The 19416-nt window shown below is 37.5% G+C and overlaps 1 protein-coding gene across 1 annotated transcript in view; it reads left to right on the forward strand.

Annotated features, from left to right (window-relative positions):
• lrba (LPS-responsive vesicle trafficking, beach and anchor containing) overlaps nucleotides 1–19416 on the forward strand; it is a 334073-nt gene that overhangs the window by 224097 nt on the left and 90560 nt on the right. The window contains 2 exon segments of the mRNA XM_067441679.1: nucleotides 17142–17259; nucleotides 18105–18207. Coding sequence (XP_067297780.1) covers nucleotides 17142–17259; nucleotides 18105–18207 — 221 coding nt within the window.

Below are 19416 nucleotides of genomic sequence, written 5' to 3' on the forward strand. Positions count from 1 at the left end.
TCACCCTATACCCAGAAAGCTGGATACTGCTTTATATTGATCAAATATGCATTCATGTGTGTATGGTGGCATGGCCGTGGAGGTGTAGCTTCTGTAATATTGTAATAATGCCGAAAACATAATCCAGATTGGTTTAACTTTGCTAATTCTCCAGTTCAAATATTTATAATTGTAACATTTTATACGAGGCATAAAACTTTTAATATTTTTAAATTGTAAAATTAAGGACATAATGAAACGTTTTAGCATCTGATATGTCATTCGGGTTATTCAGTTTTATTGTAATTAGATGACAGTGAGCTGTAATGAATTGGGGTTTAGAGACGCTCCGGTGCGGATGTGTAAGCAACATGAGCATGTTATTTACAGAAGATATTCAGGATTTAACTTCTGCATGCACTTGATGTAAGGTAAATAATAGACACTTTTTCGAAGAAAATGGAAAATGTAAAAAAGAAGAAGGAAAAAAGAAAAAGATGTATTATTGACGTGCAGTTAAGTTATTTCCTTGAATAGCCTGTTTTTTTATTTATTATTTATTTAGTGCTTTGTCCGTTTTTCTTTGTATTTTTTGATGCAAGTAATTTAGTGTACTAATATTAGTGTGCTACTTTTTTGTGCCCATCGTTTCTCTATAGACTTATTTCTATAGATATTAACACAGCGGCTTTCCGTTCGCTCGCTGTATTCATTAAAATAACTTTAAAATAACTATTTTGTTTCCCTCTTTTTATCTCCAGCGTTGCTCTGTTCTCACAGGAGTTAAGTGAATCTGAGCAGCATCCCTTCGACTGCATGGCGTGTTAAGATGAATAATTTAGAGAGGAGAGATTGTTTGGCGTGGTAATTGAAGTCTCTTATCAAGCTAGACTTCATGTTGTATGAGTTCAGCTCTCATCACTGTTGTCTTAACGACAGGCTTCCTCGTAAGCCTGCAGATATAGCGCCGCGTGCTGTAGGATGCGTTGCGCTAAATGAGGCCATTCAAAGTATCGATCCGTCGCGAGTGAGTGTGTTTTTACAGTGAGAGAAACGAATGTCAAGAGTTTGTGTTGTTAAGCCCATCTGAGAGCCCGCGGGGTGTTTTATTTTTCGCTTGGGTAAAACACTGTTTGTTAGAGTCACGCTGGGCGAATGTTGTTTCGTTAAAGAAACTTCACGGTGTTTTATTTAATTACACTAACATTGTTTTTGCTCCTAAACCAAATGAAACAACATCACGGAATGAGACGCCAGGGGATGATGATTAATATTGCTACAGCGATGTGAATGGAATGATTTTTTGTACGTAATATTTCATTTTTTATACAAGTTTAGTTGTTAAGTATAGACGTTTGTTTCGGAATAAAATAATGTGCAACAAGTATTGAATTCTCCAGTCACTTTATGGTTCATCCTTTCCTAAATAACATAGTTCTATAATGTTAAGAAACAACTTAAGTTAAATAAGGTGAATTGTAGAATGCTACATGTTAAATAAATCATTTGATATTTAAAAAAATAAAAAACACTTGCTTGCAATTTCAGCACTGAATAATTATGTAATTAAATGCTTTGTCTAAAAGTCAATTAAGGTTAACACTTAAATGCCCGTTGCAATTTTACTTATTAAAGAATTAAGTAAATTAATCACATACTCTTTTAATAACTGTTATTAATTAATTTGTTTATCTTGTCTTTTGAAAAAGCGTTTGTCAGTTAAAACACTTTTACTATTAATGCTAGTTTTTCCTCCAACCCCCATTAAGAATCATTTGGCTGCTTAACTTTAAAAAGCCCAACTAACATACGGTTTGAGACAAAGATGGGTGATTAAAGAAATAGCTTGGTAATCAACCATTTCAAATCTCAAAACACTAGCAAATTCAGCACATCCATAGTCGTCCTGAAAATAAATGAACATTTCCAATTTATTTGTTTTGCAATCATTTATTATGTCTTCAACATGAAATTTAATTACAATTAGTTAATGTTGCATCCGTTCACACAGAAAATTTAAATGGCCCTTACTATTTTACCTTAATATTTAATTATGTATTAAACAAATGATTGTTTATTTAATAGCTAACCTCATTTTAGCTTAAATACTATGAAATATTTCCAGATTTTTCCTTTATATTAACTGTTCCCATCCTTTGAATTGTGTTATAAAGGTCAATGGCTCTTATAGATGTTAGGCTTTGAATCATTGAAAGCTCAGCAAGTGATAGAGTTTCTGTGATTCTTCTAACACTAAAGTGCCAAAAACTTGTTCTTGAACCGAATGATATACTTAACATATCTGAATAGATAAATAAGATAATAGATAAATAAATCTGACTAAATAAGCTCCAACACAAGAAGAAATTCTTTTGGACTCTTTTCTCCCTCTTTATCTCTTTTTTTTCTTCTTTTTTTTGTGAAAACATTCAGTATTATCTGGAGACCAAAAGTTTGTCTTAGTGAGCAGACTGAACGAGAAGATGAGAGAGGCACGGTAGTGTGGAGCCACTCCTCTTTGATCTGATGACTCCACTCTGATCCTCTCTACAACACTGGACAGTGTCTGATAAGACTCTCTCTCTTTCTCATTCCTTGTGTCTCTACATCTTGAAGAGGCTAACATGATTTCCAGGTCATCTGACCTAGTTAAAAAAAAGAGGCAGATAGTGTTGGCTGATCAAAGAAAAAAGAAAAACAGTGGTCCGGATAACTTCAGGGGCACCTTCAAAACTAAGACAAGTTCTTTTGGGTTTCCCACAAAGTATATTTAAACAGGAAAAATGTTGAGGTGGCATACTGTCCATATAGCAGAAACGTTCATCTCCCTGTAGTCCCATTGTGCTTTGTCTGTTGAAAATGAATAGCTATCCTGTATGTGCCGTATTATGAAATAATTTGTCCTGTGTTTTCTGCCCTATTGTGTTTTACTGTATTCATCTATTTATTAGTATTAATAGGTCTTATTTACAATTGTGGTATATCCTTAAAGATGTAGCATTCCTGTGCCGTAAAGGGTAAAGACATACTCAGTGAATAAAAACACGGCTACATTGTCCTCCAGGCTCATTTAGGAGAAGAGAATAAAAAGGGTAGCGTTTTTTCTTTCCGTCTTAGCTGAAGTTTGCATGTTTTGCTCTTTCATGTCAATGATAAGAGGGAGAGAATGTCAGTTACAGATGCTTTTAGCCTGTAGTCTTTTTCTGCCCCACAACGGAAACGTGAGAGGCAGCTGGCCAAAAAGGCACACCGTCTTACCCGCGTTTCACACACATACAGACGGCCCCAGCTGCATTTGCCCCTAGGAGACGGCCCCAAACAAGTCAACCAGTGGTACTAATTGCTTGGCAGGCCTTTCCGCATCTGCCAGGGAGATCTGGTGAGGTCATGGAGCAGATGGGTGTCTCTCTGTGTCCCTCACATTCACCGTCTGTATTTGATCTGGTTTAGGATTTTCCTGATCAGAGACACTACTATTGTTCCCATGGTTCTCTACTGCTCTCTCTGTTATATATTGCTGTGCTGTGCATTTATACATTGAAAGCTACCAGCACAGGGGACGACCCCCCCCCCCCCCCCCCCGACCAAATTTACTGGTCTTTATTATTATTATTATTATTATTATTATTATTATTATTATTATTATTTTTCCAGAGCAAAATTTAATTTTTCAAACAAGCCCTAGTTTGAAATAGCATTATTCTGCAGTAAATGTTTTCAGAATAGTACTGCGCTACATTGTTGTTGCATTTTGGAAAGTCCAGTTATCATTTTGGAAATAGCAGTTATATTTAAAATTTATATTTACATTTTTGTATAATAATTAAATTATTACTTCTGAACGGTTCATTAATCAACCTACAAATACGATGCCAATTCGAGTGTGTGGAATACAGTAGTGTTACTAGAATACTGAAAATTTGCACACTAAACAGTATGCATCTGCAGGAATCTAAAAATCCTGAAGTCAAATTTACTAGGGTGATTTAACTTTGGCATGTATGAGTCACTTCATCTGATGACAAAATTGCAGTTTTTATTTTTGTAATGATAGCACAGTGTGCTATAAAAAAATGTTTAAGTAAAACATTTAACAAAAACTACATTATTTTTTGTATTAGAAAAAAATCTATATTTTTATACTAGATAATATGTTTTTATAGATCAAATCATGTGTGAAATTTGAACTTGAAATTCTTCAAAACCTGTGTGAACTGGAGGAGAACTGACTTCATCCGTGTGCTTAAAATCAATTTGACACCAGTTGGTTTAAAGAAATCCATACACTTAAAGTGTGTGTATGCATACCTTTTGCCAACCAGATACTTTTTGGTGCCAATTTCATGAGTATATGTTTCACTGTGAATTGCCACCAGATTTAACAATGATAAATTCCTTTTTTGAATTGTTTGTATTGTATTGTTTATTCCTTGGCTTTATATGAAGATTAGTCCAATTTTTACTTCAGACAGTCGAGTTTCTTCTGAAGGACAAGCTCCGTTCACACCTAATTGGGTAGGAGGAGAGGAGGGAAGGTGGGAGGGATGTTACTCAGTGAAAGTATTGTTACGCTTGTCCTACAAACATCCTGGAGCGGATCATCGCTCCACACACACACACACACACACCCTCTTCATTTGGTTGCCACAGACGACCTTCGACTGCTGCTGATCAGTGTCAGGTTGTCTGAAGATTTTATTGATTTTTCAGTTAGGCGTAAGTAGTTTGTGCAGAGGCAAACGGCCAACCATAGCACCTCTGTCACTATCAATGAGCTGGAGGAGAGCAGCCGTGACTGTTGCTCATATCAGCATTTATACACTGTCTTGCATGAGTCGATAAATTGATAAGTTGTACAGTGAGTTGAATGATGAGGATGAGATTCTCTCTCTCTCTCTCTCTCTCTCTCTCTCTCTCTCTCTCTCTCTCTCTCTCTCTCTCTCTCTCTCTCTCTCTCTCTCTCTCTCTCTTCTCTCTCTTTCTCTCTCTCTCTCTCTCTCTCTCTCTCTCTTTATAGATAATAGTTATAGTCTGTCTTTATAAATAATAGTTAACAAGATGGTATGATTTTGAAAATGACACATCAAATAGAAAGATTGTGTAAAAAGAAAGGTGCATTACTGTAGTTAAGCGAAAAATGTTGCTCAAACAAGTTAAATGACAGTTAACCTCTTGGGAAGATAAATCGGATTATATATCAGAGTAATATATCTCAGATCTCTACAAGTTTTTAAAATGTTTGCGCTTAATGATTGTAAGCAAAGTAAAATCACATCACTAGAAGAAATGTGGTGGTAAGTGAAGATGAGAAAACTATTCATATTTAAAATCAATGAAAATTTTTACATGTGGATATTCTTACAGCATTAATAAAATATGTACTTGTCTTTCTGACATTCCTATTTGTGCAAAAAAGAGATTTACCATCTCTCAAAGCAAGTCTGCATCTATTTAGTTATTAATCGACAAGGGTCCAAGAATATCACAAGTTTTGAATCACACTAAACTTACAAAGAATTGTGTATCATGACCTGAATATGACTAGTTCCCATCTCTTGTTAGTGATGTAAACGGAAGCTATCCTGTCCCATTCCATGGGACTGAAACGTCGCAGTCTCTCTGAGGTTATTCCTGAGATGAAGTCATCTGGTATGAAGCAGGTCACTGATCCTGTCTACTGATACAGCAATGATAATTGAATGCTGAGAACAGGGAAGAAACAGATTTGTGACAGAAGCACCTCAAAGTCAAGGAGAGCTGCCCTCATGCTTCAAACTTGCATCCTTTATTGAATTTATAGTCTGTTTCTATTGTGGCCTTCTTTCCTGTGTGGCACTTTTATGATCTGGGATGGACATCATTCTAAAGAGATGTTTCAGAGAGATGTATTGTGCTACTCTAGAGCTACTGGTGAAGGTCAGGATGAGTTTTACACTGATGTAATGACTGTGTCCTGCAAAAGATACGTTGGTCTGTGATTGTATTTTGAACGTTTTAGTTGAAGGGATATTCTGAGTTATGTTATTCATTCTTCAATTTATAAAACATCTGTATAGACTGAGAATTAGCGTGTAATCGTGGATGTTCTGACTGGCAAAAATTGACTCATCAGCAATTGACTTAAGACTTTAATGAGAAATGACTTTTATTTTGCAAGGACACATTCAATTGGAGGTTAATACATTTACAATGTAAAAAATAAATAAATAAATAAAAATTACAATGTTACAAAAGATTCCTATTCCATACTAATTTATTTTAACTTTTTATTTATCACAGAATCCTGAAAAAGCTAAACATTGAAATCAGCATATTAGGGTGATTACTGAAGACTCGTATATACTTGAAATTGGCGATTAATCGCGATTAACTCTGAAATAATTTTAAATAAATTATTTTACAAGTTTTTATAGGATCTTAGTGAATGAGTGCTAGCAGTCAAGTAAAATATTTTAACACAAATAATTGCATAAGTTCAGAGTTAATCACAGGTTTCAATATGATCCTTCAGACACTGAAGACTGGAGTAATGGCTGCTGAAAATTCAGTTTGTCCATCACACAGATATATATATATATATATATATATATATATATATATATATATATATATATATATATATATATATATATATATATATATATATATATATATATATATATATATATATTACATATTATATATAACAGTAGAACACCATTCATTTGAGTTGTAACAACATTTCTCAATATTACTGTTTCAACTGTATTTGATCAAATATATGCAGCCTTGATAAGCATAAGAGACTTCTTTCAAAGGCGTTACAAAATCTTACCAACTCCAAACTTTTGAATAGAAGTGTGTGAATATATTTCAAGCTAAAGGAATCGACTTTATTAACTTCAGCATATATAGAGGAATTAACGAAAGAGATTTGAGAGTTGACCTGGACTTGTGACCAAAAACTTGATTTAGACTTGGTCTTGAATATCTTTCAACTTGACTTGGCACTTGACCAGAGACCTGATATGGATGCTTTTCAAAGACTGGTGAACTCGTCTTGATAGCTAAAGAATACAAGTCAAGCATTAATTAGACTTGAAATAAAGAAATACATGACCCAACCAAAAGCATAGAGTACCAGCAGATTAACCGAGCACAAGCACCAGCAGTGGGTATATCATACAATAGGAGCCCATTATCAGTGGCCCCTTTTCACCAGACGGAAGGTGGGTTTCCTGCACCTGAGTCTAGCTGCTCCATCTTCCTCTGCCGACAGGGTGAAGGTTTGGGGCCTCCCAGTCCCCTGATTGATCTGCTCTCCATCATTTACTCAGCAGAGCAGTCACTGACATACGTCACGGAATATGCTGCTAGCCAGATGGATGAGACTCTTTATGGATGCCAGAGCGAGCATGTTTGTCTGAGATTAGAGCCACACACACCGTTGTCCTTTCCTACTGCTAATTTTTATTAATAATATGATTCAGTTTTTCCCTACATTTTATTTGCATGCTTGTTACTCTCCCTAACTATGTTATAGCTGTCCATGTTAATACATCAGGTTTAAATACCATTGGGTTCTCCTGTTTTGTATTTTTTAAAGATCCAGAACTCTTGAATTCCACTCTTGTCGCCTCCTCAGTCTTGGTTAATGACGCATCCAGTCTGGTTGAAATGGCGTCTCCATGGGGACCCAATAAGGCCAGTCGTCTATGACAGGTTCTTTTAGGTGACAGTTCGATCAAGCATCATCTGATTCAGTTTACCAGCAGTGTAAATGGGTCTGAATTACTGTGCCCCACACCAATAACAATTTGAAGATATAGACAAAGGTCAAATAATCTAGATGTAGGCTTTTTGTCTTGGCCTTTGTTTTCCTTAGTCATGAGTAAATTCATTGCAACTTTCTCTTTTTCCATGGTGGAGTGATTGGATTTCTATGGATAGCCAATTTTACTTCAGGAGTTTGCATATACCTCTTTTTGACTAAAATGGTTCTGGTGCCAGTGCTCGTTTTTCCAGTAAATTGAGAACCGAATGGTGACTTAATGGGTTGAATGACAGTGTGGTAGTATATGGCATTTTACAATGTTTGTATCCCATTTCCTCCCCATATTCGTTTCTTTTAGTCAACTTCTTGTCATTCTTGTCATTCTCGTCTTCTTGTTGACATTGTTTATTGGGGGGGTTATGTAGTGATGCCAGTCAAGTAAAATATTTAACCACAATTAATTGCAGAGTTAAGATTTCAAAAGTGCTGGCCTTTGACAAATGTATGTGTGTGTAGATAGATAGATAGATAGATAGATAGATAGATAGATAGATAGATAGATAGATAGATAGATAGATAGATAGATAGATAGATAGATAGATAGATAGATAGATAGATAGATAGATAGATAGATAGATAGATGGATAGATAGATAGATAGATAGATAGATAGATAGATAGATAGATGGATGGATGGATGGATGGATGGATGGATGGATGGATGGATGGACTGACGGACGGAAGGATGGACAAATAGAATGATAGAATCCTCCTATTCCAAATAAAGCCTAAGCCACAGTATATTTTAGATAAAACAGTATAAATGTTTCAAAACCACATTGCTATTGCTTTGTAGGCTCCATGTTTAGGTTTACCTGTATAACTGGTTGACCTGCATAAAAAATCAGCAAGTGTTTTGTCAGAAACATCAGGAGTTTTCTCTGAAGAAGTCTCACAGCAACAAATCACACCCACAGAAATGAGCAACTTATTTGCAGATACTTAGGAATTAACTATCCCAACATTAACCCCTGCCTGCACTGTTCCTATGTAATGGGCTTCCCTGTTTACCTGCTTAAAGACACAGTCATAAAAAAACATAATCCAGCTTCTGTCACCTTTCAATCCCTTAAATCCCTGGAGGATTCCTCCTTTTCAGGCCATGAAAAAACTAAAGTCCCCCCTTTAGGCACCCTAAAAGGAGGTTCACATATTTTACCCTCTACCCCACCTTCCTCCTCTAAATCCAATTAGGCCCAGGACAATAGACGGATTAGGGGGACTTCACTTCTCTGCCATCATGCCTTAGACACAGTGAGGAACGGCGTGACAACGGACTGGAGTGAAAGTGGTAGACGATGCAGTGGGATCTAAACCTGGCCTGGCTGTTTCTCCTCTGTATGAATGCGTTGGGGTTCGAAGGACTGAACCACAGGGAAGGCTGTCGACATGATTTTCTCCATGCTTCTCAGAGGTCTTTGGGATGATAGTTTACAACACTCTCCAACTTAGTGTTCACGAATGCAGTGTTTGCAGTAGCCCCGGCCCACTGTGTTCCCTAACATGGCTCTACAAACAATTGGAGTCTGTTAGCAGCACCCTTCATCAACAGATCTTCAACATAACTATCCTTGCTCACTTGTTGCTTCGGTCTTCAGCATCAGATAGGTGCTTGGAGCAAAACAGTCGGTTTGTGAATGTCTGCCAAATTTCACGCTCCTCTTCTTCACACTTATGTCACCCTTATCCTGTCTTTCTTCCATCCAGCTCCTTGGTGAGCCAGGCTGCCCTCCTTTGCCCTGGGGTTAAAGCGCTTTAAATCTCTGAGGATAGAGAAAGTCTTTGAATGGATGTCAGTTAGAGAAGGAGGAGGGATTCAGTCCCTCTCCTCTTGATCATATTTCCTCAAAATATAACATATCTGCCTTCCATTGGTTGATGGTCTTTGATTTTAAACTGTCTTGAAATAAGTCTAATTTAAACTATAGGTTCACTTGAACCCAATGCACCTGTTTGCCATGTGGCGAAATTTAGCATTTCAGCCATTTAGTATTTTATCTTTAAAATAGCCCTACTGTATTTTTATGAGACGAAAACAGCCTCATTTGTACATTTAAGCCATTAAATGGGTGTTAACTTTCACCTTACTGGAGTCCCTACAGTGCGTTTTGTGTCCTCCCGTCACCCCCCACAAGCTTCAACATAAAGGCCAAATGTTTAATGAGTAAACGCACTAAAGGATTCACTTCTCCTCCAATTAACCCCATAGCTCTTGACATTTTTCTAAATCCACACAAGATTTCCTCTCTCACTCTGTTTCTCTTTCTTTCTCTCTCTCTTTCTCTCTCTCGCTCTCTCTCTCTCAGCAAGTTAAAAGGCTAACCTGTTAGCAAACAGAGTGGCGAGGAACAAAAGAAGTTCTAATCCTCAGTGGGCTTCGTTCAGCCTGAATACTTTAAGAACCAAATACTTCAACTGCCACACATATAAATATGTATGTGTATTTGCTAAATGCTTTTCCTATACATATTTTCATTTTCCTTGTTATCCCTTGAGCTGATTTACTGTTGTTACATGTCAGGGACATTTTAATCAGTTAATATTGTCAGTTTGCTATTACTTTCCTTCTAAGAGTTGACTTAAGGATTAAGGATGAGGATAACATAGAATGTATAATATTTGGCATTGCACTTTGATAAAAAAAAAATGATGATAACAACAGCAGCTAATCTTTGATATGTTTTTATTTTTTATGGTAAAAAAAAAAAAACTAAACAAAAACAGCTTAGTTGTAAGCAGCATTACTGATGTTTTCAGATTTTGGTTTCATTTTTTTTTGATGGCCCCTTTAACTCATTCTGTTGACTATAAATAACGTTGCACCTACATGTAACTCTCTGTGTTAGTAAAGTATTAGTAGACTGGCAGGGTTCGGGTTAGAATAAGTTGTTTTTTTTTTCAAAGTTACTCATAATCATTAGAATGTCTCTTGGAGGACCATCACAATCAGATATTAAACAGACACTCTACTAATACGTTAATCAGAGTTAGATGATATGTAGTTGCAGAGTTACTTATTGTCAACAGAAGGTTCAAAAGGGACTTTCATAAAATGAAGTGTTACCCAGATTTGTGTTACTTTGAAAGAGAAATCATGTGCTTTTACAGTCCCATGATTCTCAGCTCTCATCATAGGGGCACATTCTTGAACTTTCACGTGGTGCTATCCATATGCCTTGACTTTTTAAAACATCTATTGCAGTGTATTGCATTGTAGTCCTATAGACAGAATCGATTTATTCACTGATGGGACAAGATGTCTTGGTGGATGTGTTAGGGGTTTGTTCAAAAAGAATTTGTGGTGTGTGTGTTGCATGTGTTATTGTTAGGGTGCAGACGGTGTGTTTACAGTGGAGACTAAGGGCAGGTGTAACATTTCAGACTAAAGACTTTTAGTCTGGTTTTAGTTTTGGTGAAGGTAAAGTATGTTGCAACAGCAAAATACAAAAATAGTTATTTGAAGTTATTTATTTATTATTTAAGGAACATTCTGTTTTTTTGTGTTTTTTTTTAATGTGTCCAAATTTCCAAAATTCTATAATTTATTGTCATTGGAGCTGTATTTTTACTGGCAAAAAATAATGAGTTTTGAATTAATCAGTCATATTATTATACTGTTGGGGTACATTTATACAAATTAAAATAAACACTAATTTACATAATTTCCGAATCAAAAATAATATACCTATTACAGGGACATGAATCAGTGATATTTTGCTAATCTATTGAATGAACCAGTTCACTCGAATTAATTGGATTTTCTGAGGACCAATTAGCATGGTTGATGATTCCCTCAGATCAGACATTTAAAACATTGGTGTAATGCTTCGTCTCATTAGTCAAGAACAGCTGATAATTCAAGAACAGTCTTTAAATAGATTGAAAATTATAATTTAGATTCAGTCTTGCAACTTCTAATTTATAACTGAAAATTGTCTACAACATCAAAAGCAAAAAAACATCAAATATGGATACTAGTTTACAGTTTAAGTGTCTGACAACAACCTTGAGATACAATATAAAATAGTTTATATTGAAAGGCATCAAAATGTTACACAGCACAAGAAAATACTGGAAATACCCTGAATCACTTTTCTAGATCAAAAAGGCAGATAGATGACTTGCATGTGCTAAATAAGGCTGTTTGAGTGTTACAGTTGCCTGTGGTCTCATACAAATACCTTAAAGTGATTTTCTATTTCTCTCAGAATATGATTGTGTACGATGAGTAAAGTAATCTTGATGCCTAATGTCTGTGTGCATGTGTGTGCGTCCACACTTCAGCTTGTTATTTACATGGCCAGATGTGTTTGAAACAGCAGGCCCTCTCCAATATCTCCTCCCTTTTATTCCCATGAATTCTATCAAGTTTTCCAATATTGCATCTCCAGCGCACTCAGCTCTGAATGTTGATGTTGATGGATCACCCATTTCCTCCTCCTCATTAATTTCATCACCTTATCGCCCAGGCCACTTCATTTGACCAAAAGGTAATAATAAATGTCCCATTCGCAATCTTTAACACACTCAGCCAGGCGGAAACACTTAATAACAGCATACAAATTGAACTTCAATCACCTCATTTTGCTCTGCGGATGCATAGGCACATTAAAACCCAACATCTGAGAGTATGAGTGCACTCTCTCTCACACACATGTAATTTCATGCCATAGGTTGCCAAGCTTCAAATTGAGCGTTATAATGCTCATTTATTACACATTTTATAAGAGAGGATGGGGATTCTATCAGCAGCAGGAGAGCCGTTTCCTTTTCCTGGCTGCGAACGCCCTTATCACTGCTCAAACACAAGTGCACACTTTGCCCAACAGAGACTGCTATTCAGAGACTCATTTATCTTTCTGAGAGAGCGCTGGATAGTTCACTCGCTCTCTGTCTCACACTTGCTATCTTAGCTTTTTTCTCTCCCGCCAACCCCCCCTTCCCTTCTTTTTTTGGCGTGGGGTGGGGGGGTATTTTCAATTAGATTTCATTCAATTCTGTCAGAGACGGAGCACATGCTCTCGAGCAGTGGTCCCTGGTGTGTGTGTCGCTTGGAGGATGTCGTTTGTGCGCGCGGGGTCCTTTGGCAGAGCACAGAGTGTCTGTTTGAGAGATGTGTCCCTCTTCATCTCAGACTCGTTTCAGCGGCTGACAGAGACAAATGACAGCACTCAGAAATGACTTGCTGCCTCTTGATCCTAACAGGTTGAGCGGTTTGAAATGACACACACACATACACACACATTCCCATTTCGACTTCAACCTTTTGTTGTCAGTCTGGCGTCAGTTTCATGGCCTTGAAATTAGAATTATTTTTTGTTTTTATGTTTTGGCATTGATGGAAGAACATTCCATCCAAATATAGACAAAATGGAATAAACTATTTATTTATATCTGCGAAAAAAGTCTTTGAAAGTGGCTTTAAACGTTTAAATGGTGACAATTATTTTAACCCTGACTGATGCAGCGTGTAGCTTTTAATTTCTTAAACAGCCATTTCAGAAGATGTATCCCATGGCCATATTCCATGACGACAATGCCAAGATTCAACGGGCTCATATTGTGAATGTGGTTCAGGGAGCATGAGGAATCATTTTCACACATGATTTGGCCACCACAGAGGCCATAACTCCATTGAAAGTCTTAAATGTGCTGTTAGTGGACAGAGTGGTTTGACTCACCCATTTTCAATGCAAGATATGGGCCAAAAAGTAAGGCAGCTTTTGATTTAAATAGTTATGTTATGAACATTAGCAACCTTATGCATCAATGCCATGACAAATGCACACAAATGAGGAGAGACCCCTGACATGAGTGTGAAGCGCTTTGGGTGTACAGTAGTACATACGAAAGCGCTATATAAATGCCTCATTCATTCATTCATTCATTCATTCATTCATTCATTCATTCATTCATTCATTCATTCATTCACACTGTGATCAAATCTAAAGGTGCTCCAAATAAATATTATAGTGTGCAGCTTTTTTGGCCAGTCAGTGTATATCTTTTCTATTAGTTTTCTATTAACACATTTTCGGACCACAATCAAGAACATCTAGAGAGTTAATTACAAGGCTAGTACGTGCTGCAAGGTACATGAAGACACAATATGATATTAGACACACAACAGACCTATCTATATCATATCTATCTATGGCATGTCAAGCCAAGACACTGCATCATTCCTTTATTCCTTAGGGTTTGAGTAGACAGGAGCAAGATAAAGTGTGAACTATTGAGATACTTCAGCTATAGAGAAGGAATGAAACACAGGTGAAAGGTCATCTTTTCAGTCAGCAAGATTTTATGGTCTGATGTTCATCTCCAGCTGCCCCTTTCAAGTTTTCAAGTGACTGTCATCCGAAAAGAATTGGCACCGAATATATATATGTATTCACTCATGATATTCACTCATTTAGCTTATTTACTTATTTTTGATTACTACTGCCATAATCTAACATATCCTAGATTACGGCCAAGATTTAACCCTTTAAAGGAACACTCCACCATTTTTTGAAATAGGGATTGTTCAACTTTTTCCACCGTATATGTGGGCAAGCATTTTTGTCTTTTGTCTGTTTTAATTTGGCAAAAAAAACCCCACCTAATTACTTCTTGTGGCCTGCATATTCACAACGAGTACAAATAGTTATGCAGATTAAGACTAGGCGATTTCCTAGGCATATATGGACTTGGGGCTATATTATGGGGAAGCACAGGCGCAGCACTGCTACTTGGGCGCAGAGATATCACGGCTCTCATCCTCACCTCCTCTGGCTGTTGAGCGATCGCATCATATTGTGTGATATCTCTGCACAAGTAATTTTTTTTGTTTGTTTGTTTTTGATCACTTTTACTCGGGACAAGCTAGCTGGCAATATACGATTCCATGCATTATGCTAAGCTAAGTTAGCGGCAACCCTGCCAAACTAATGCACTGAGACAAAAATGCATTTGCCCACATATCTAAATGTAGGAAAGAAGTTTAATAAGCCCTATTTCTAAAAACGGTGGAGTGTTTCTTTAAGTGCACTGTTTTCAATTCAATTTCAATTATAATCAATGTCGAAACAGTTGTGCTGGAATCCATGATATCTTAACTGACCACAAACAACGGATGTGTATAACTTTAATCAGCATTGACATTAAAAATAATTATAAACTGTATTGGCTAGAACTACTTGAAGGTGGACTCTTTTGACTAAATGTGCAGTCATACGCTGACGGCGAGAGCGTCAAGGTGGCTGGAAGTCATTCATTTTCAATGGGAGCCGGTGGCGAGCTCCGGCGAGAATGGCACGACACGTTATGGACGATTTGGGCGTTAAGGAGAGTTGAAATCATCTCAACTTTATGGTAGTGAGTTATGACTCGGTTCGGCGGCAGCCAGCAGCAACCAATTGGAATGTAGAAGTGCTCCGCTTGAGAGAAATCCAGAGAACGCAGGCCTGTAAACTTTGGTTCCGAGCACATTAGTTCCCAAGCAAAATGGAGAAGTTGATCATTGCTGTGTGGGTTTCCCTATCATTTATTACGTGATCATTCATAGTGATGCGTAATTTCTTAAGAAGGCATACAACACTATTTTATAGGCACTAGAACGTTTGTTTTTCAGCGGGAATGCAATTCATTCTTACTTTCACATTTAAATTATTTCATGAGGTTAACTTATACCATACTTGTCATCAGTCTGCCAATCATCATGCTTGTTTGCTTTGCGACCCCTTTAAATACAGTTAAAAAAAAGACCAAGCATTCGATCGCCAGAGTGCCAGGACGAATTTTGATGCTCTCGCCAGAGGCGGTGTGAACGCACAGTTAGGCTTCTAAACAACCACTTAAAACTCATACTTAACAGTTTATATTTGCTTTGACTCTTTTCACTCCTTCCATAAACAATGGCAGGTAATGATCTGATTGTGAAGTGTGTGTTGTGTTACCATCGCGTTTGCATTGAGTGGTGGGTGGGTGGGCAGTTGGGGGACTCTCGCAGCATTAACACCGCTTACATGGGGTTAATTTCATTACCAGTCCATTGCAGCTGCTAATTCACAATGCAAACAGACAGAACCTTCAGATGAAGTTCCTCGATTACGCTTGGGAAAGTGGATTTCATCTTTATGCTCCTGTCCGTAATCTCTCAGCTGCAATAAACTCCTCCATGCTTAAACTTCTCCATGATACCTTGGTTAGGTAGCGCATCAGATATCACATTAATGGTGCGGTTTTCATACCAACTGCCTGACAGAGGGGAGATGAGGAAGATAAATAGGGGAGCAGGGCCGTCTCACATGCCGCTTGTCAGGGAGTTTGCGGTGGCGAACGGCAGCGTTACCGGGGTGGTGGAACGACCTTAATCCACATTTAATTGAACTCCGGAGACTTTGAAGTGAGTCTGCAGAGCAGACAGGAGCAGTGACATTGCTCTCAGCACACAGCACAGCTGCTGCCCTCTTTCTCTCTCTTCTATCCTCTCCCCTTTCTCTCATTAATGAGTGCATAACAGTGTTAGCCTTGCTACTGGAAGATCTGAGTGTCTGATAAACTCAGCTGTTTATTCGCCCTAATCAGAGCCCCATAGAACATGTGTGGTGGTCTCTTTCTCCTCTTCTGTCCTAAAAACCAATATGTATTTAAGCTAAATTAGAAATCGAAGAAAGAGACGAGTGTTTGGCACAGCTGAGCATCTGTGAATGCAAAATGATACTACTGTTGTCTTACTCTCTGTCGTCTCAGTTGTCTCGCAAATAGCCAGTATCAGGGCAACCTGCCATAGTTGGAAGCCTAATTTGGTTGCTTCTACAAAGTAACAGAAAAATTTGCAACATATTGTAGAATGTGATGTAAATGTAGAAAGTGAATTGTCCCTCCCTTTTCTAATAAATAAAAATATTTGACAGAATATAAAAAAGAATATTTATTTTGCTAACTGTTCACCATTTATGCATTTCTTGCACTTTCTGAGCAATTGTTTTTAGCATTTCTGAACAGTGGAAGTGTGATGAATTTGTGCAGCAGCAACACATGATAAAACCATCTCTCGCTCACACCATCTTGAAGGGCAAATACTGATAGATTTCCAGTTCTCTTGGTACTGATTACCTTTTAGTGAACTGTGGCCTTCCTGCTTCCCTTCAGTGTGTGTCTGAATGGGGCTCATTTTAGCGTTTAAAGCATCTCTTTTTCATGAGGACTGATCAATAATACACATTAATCCTGCACTGAGACCCTGAGCATGAGCTGTGGGTGATAAATGAACTAAAACATTCCCTCTGCCCTGCTGTTTTCTTACTTGCATTCCTTTTATGTGTTCTCTGATCAGTTGTCTTTGTTTATGTCTCCTTCTACAGATTTTAGCCTACACAGAGGGTTTGCATGGGAAATGGCAGTTCACAGAGATCAGAGCAATTTTCTCTCGCCGCTATCTGCTACAGAACACAGCGCTGGAGGTCTTCATGGCCAACAGGAGTAAGCACTCTTCAGTTGCTGTTCTGGAAAATATTAAAGGCGTCATGTCAAAATGAAGAATCTTTTTTTTTTTAAATTTAAATTATATTTTAATTAAAATTATGTATTTAATTATTTAAATTTAAATAATCTATGGCAATTTTGAGTTTTTGTCTCCTTTAAAGGTCCCGTTCTTTGCGTGTTTTCGAAGCTTTGATTATGTTTACAGTGTGCAATATAACATGAGTTCATGTTTCGCGTGTAAAAAAACAGTATTTGTCACACAATTTACTTATCTGTACAGCGCTGTTTTCCTGTGTCCTAAAAACGGCCTGATGATTTCCTTGTTCTATGAAGTCACTCCTTCAGAAACACGTAACAAGTTCTGATTAGGTCAGCGCTTCCCGTGTTGTGATTGGACAGCAGCTTAGCACACTTTGCCCAGAAAGGTCCCGCCTCTTACCATAACGGAAGATGCTAGTGCTGAATGTGCACTCTTCTCCACGTGGGAGAGCAACAAGCCCACGCCCCCTTTTTTGCGTGTTCTTGTGGGCGGAGGGTTAGTCAACAAACGGTTCTAGTGACGTCATTACATCCCTGCACTTCCTGCTGTAGTCCAAACCGGCCGTTCGCTGTAGGCTTTGAAAGGGAACTTCTGTTAAATAAAATATCTTGCTTGGCATTGAACTTTGAGCTTTATAATTTTACAGGTATTATTTATGCTCTAACTGCAACATTTCACACTAACTAAAGTTTGATAGATGGAATCGCGAAGAACGGGACCTTTAAATAGTTCAACAAAAATGTAATTCTTTTTATTTACACACAGTGAATGAAGTGTGTTAAATTCTCAATCCATCCTACAGCGGCGATCATGTTCAACTTCCCTGATGCGGCCACGGTGAAAAAGGTGGTGCACTGTCTCCCCAGAGTTGGAGTCGGCACGAATTTTGGCCTACCTCAGACCAGGTATGTTCTGTATTTCAGCTCTTTTTTTCTTTTCTGAGCTCTATAATACCTGCAGAAAACTATCCAATCGCATTCATATCAATGGCACTTTCACAACTTGTATGCGATAAGAAAAAAAAGAAAAGAAAAAAAAGATAAAAACGATTGCAATGTGTTGATCAATAGTGCGATTACGATTTTAATCAGGATTTCCTTACACACATACTTGTCTGTATAATTTTTTTGACTGTAAAAAAAAATTATTGATGATATTTGTGTGCAACATATGTTTGCATAAATTATATGTGATGTAGAAATAACTGATGCATCACATTAGTGTTGTCAAAAGTACCGACCGCGATACCAAATCAGTACTGAAATTTTAAAAATGTGACGCTTTGAGCGCTGTTGTGGGGAATCGTAAACACCTCTTTTTGGCCATTGTGCTCACGCGGTCATCAAATAGGATGCGCTTCACAAACATGTTGTAAAAATACATCAATGATGCTTTTCACAGATACACACAGAGCGTTTGAATCCAGGTGTCTATAAGCCTACGGGTCCGCTGGTTGACGTCTGCTTGTGCTTTCAAACACTCCCGCTCCCGCTTTCAAAAACACTTTCAAACACTTCTGTGTTCTTTCAAACCGCTGCAGTGCGTTGATCATTGTAGCCAATAACAGGCACATCCGATGAGCACGTGAGCACAATGACCAGTCAGAGGTGTTTACCATTACAGCTCACCAGCACTCGAAGCATCACATTTTTAACATTTCAGTACTGATTTGGTATCTTGGTCAGTACTTTTGACAACACTAATGTGATGCATCAGTTATTTCTTTATGCAATTTTGAACGCTTTTCGTATGTTGTGCAATTTGCAAAGGCCCCTATTATACTATATTTTTGTTCGGATTTGTGTAAACGTGCTAGATGTCTTTATGTTGCAGCAGGTCACGCTGCAATGGCGTTCAACTTTTAAAAAATGTGACTCTAGACCTGTGCCTCTTGTTTTGCTGCAACAATAGTTTTACAGGTCTTGCAAATTACCTGACTTTATGATACATCATCTTTCCTGTATAAAAATATTCCCAAACCACAGATGTGAATTTTTTATTGGCCAAGTCTTTACCCCGGCCAGAATTCACTTTCACTGTTTCTGTGCTTTCTTCCATGTCATGACGGTAAACTATTGTTTTTATGTTAAATTTCGGCATACTGCATTCAGATT

Source organism: Pseudorasbora parva, chromosome 4 (assembly GCF_024679245.1).
Source record: "Pseudorasbora parva isolate DD20220531a chromosome 4, ASM2467924v1, whole genome shotgun sequence".
NCBI lineage: Eukaryota > Metazoa > Chordata > Actinopteri > Cypriniformes > Gobionidae > Pseudorasbora > Pseudorasbora parva.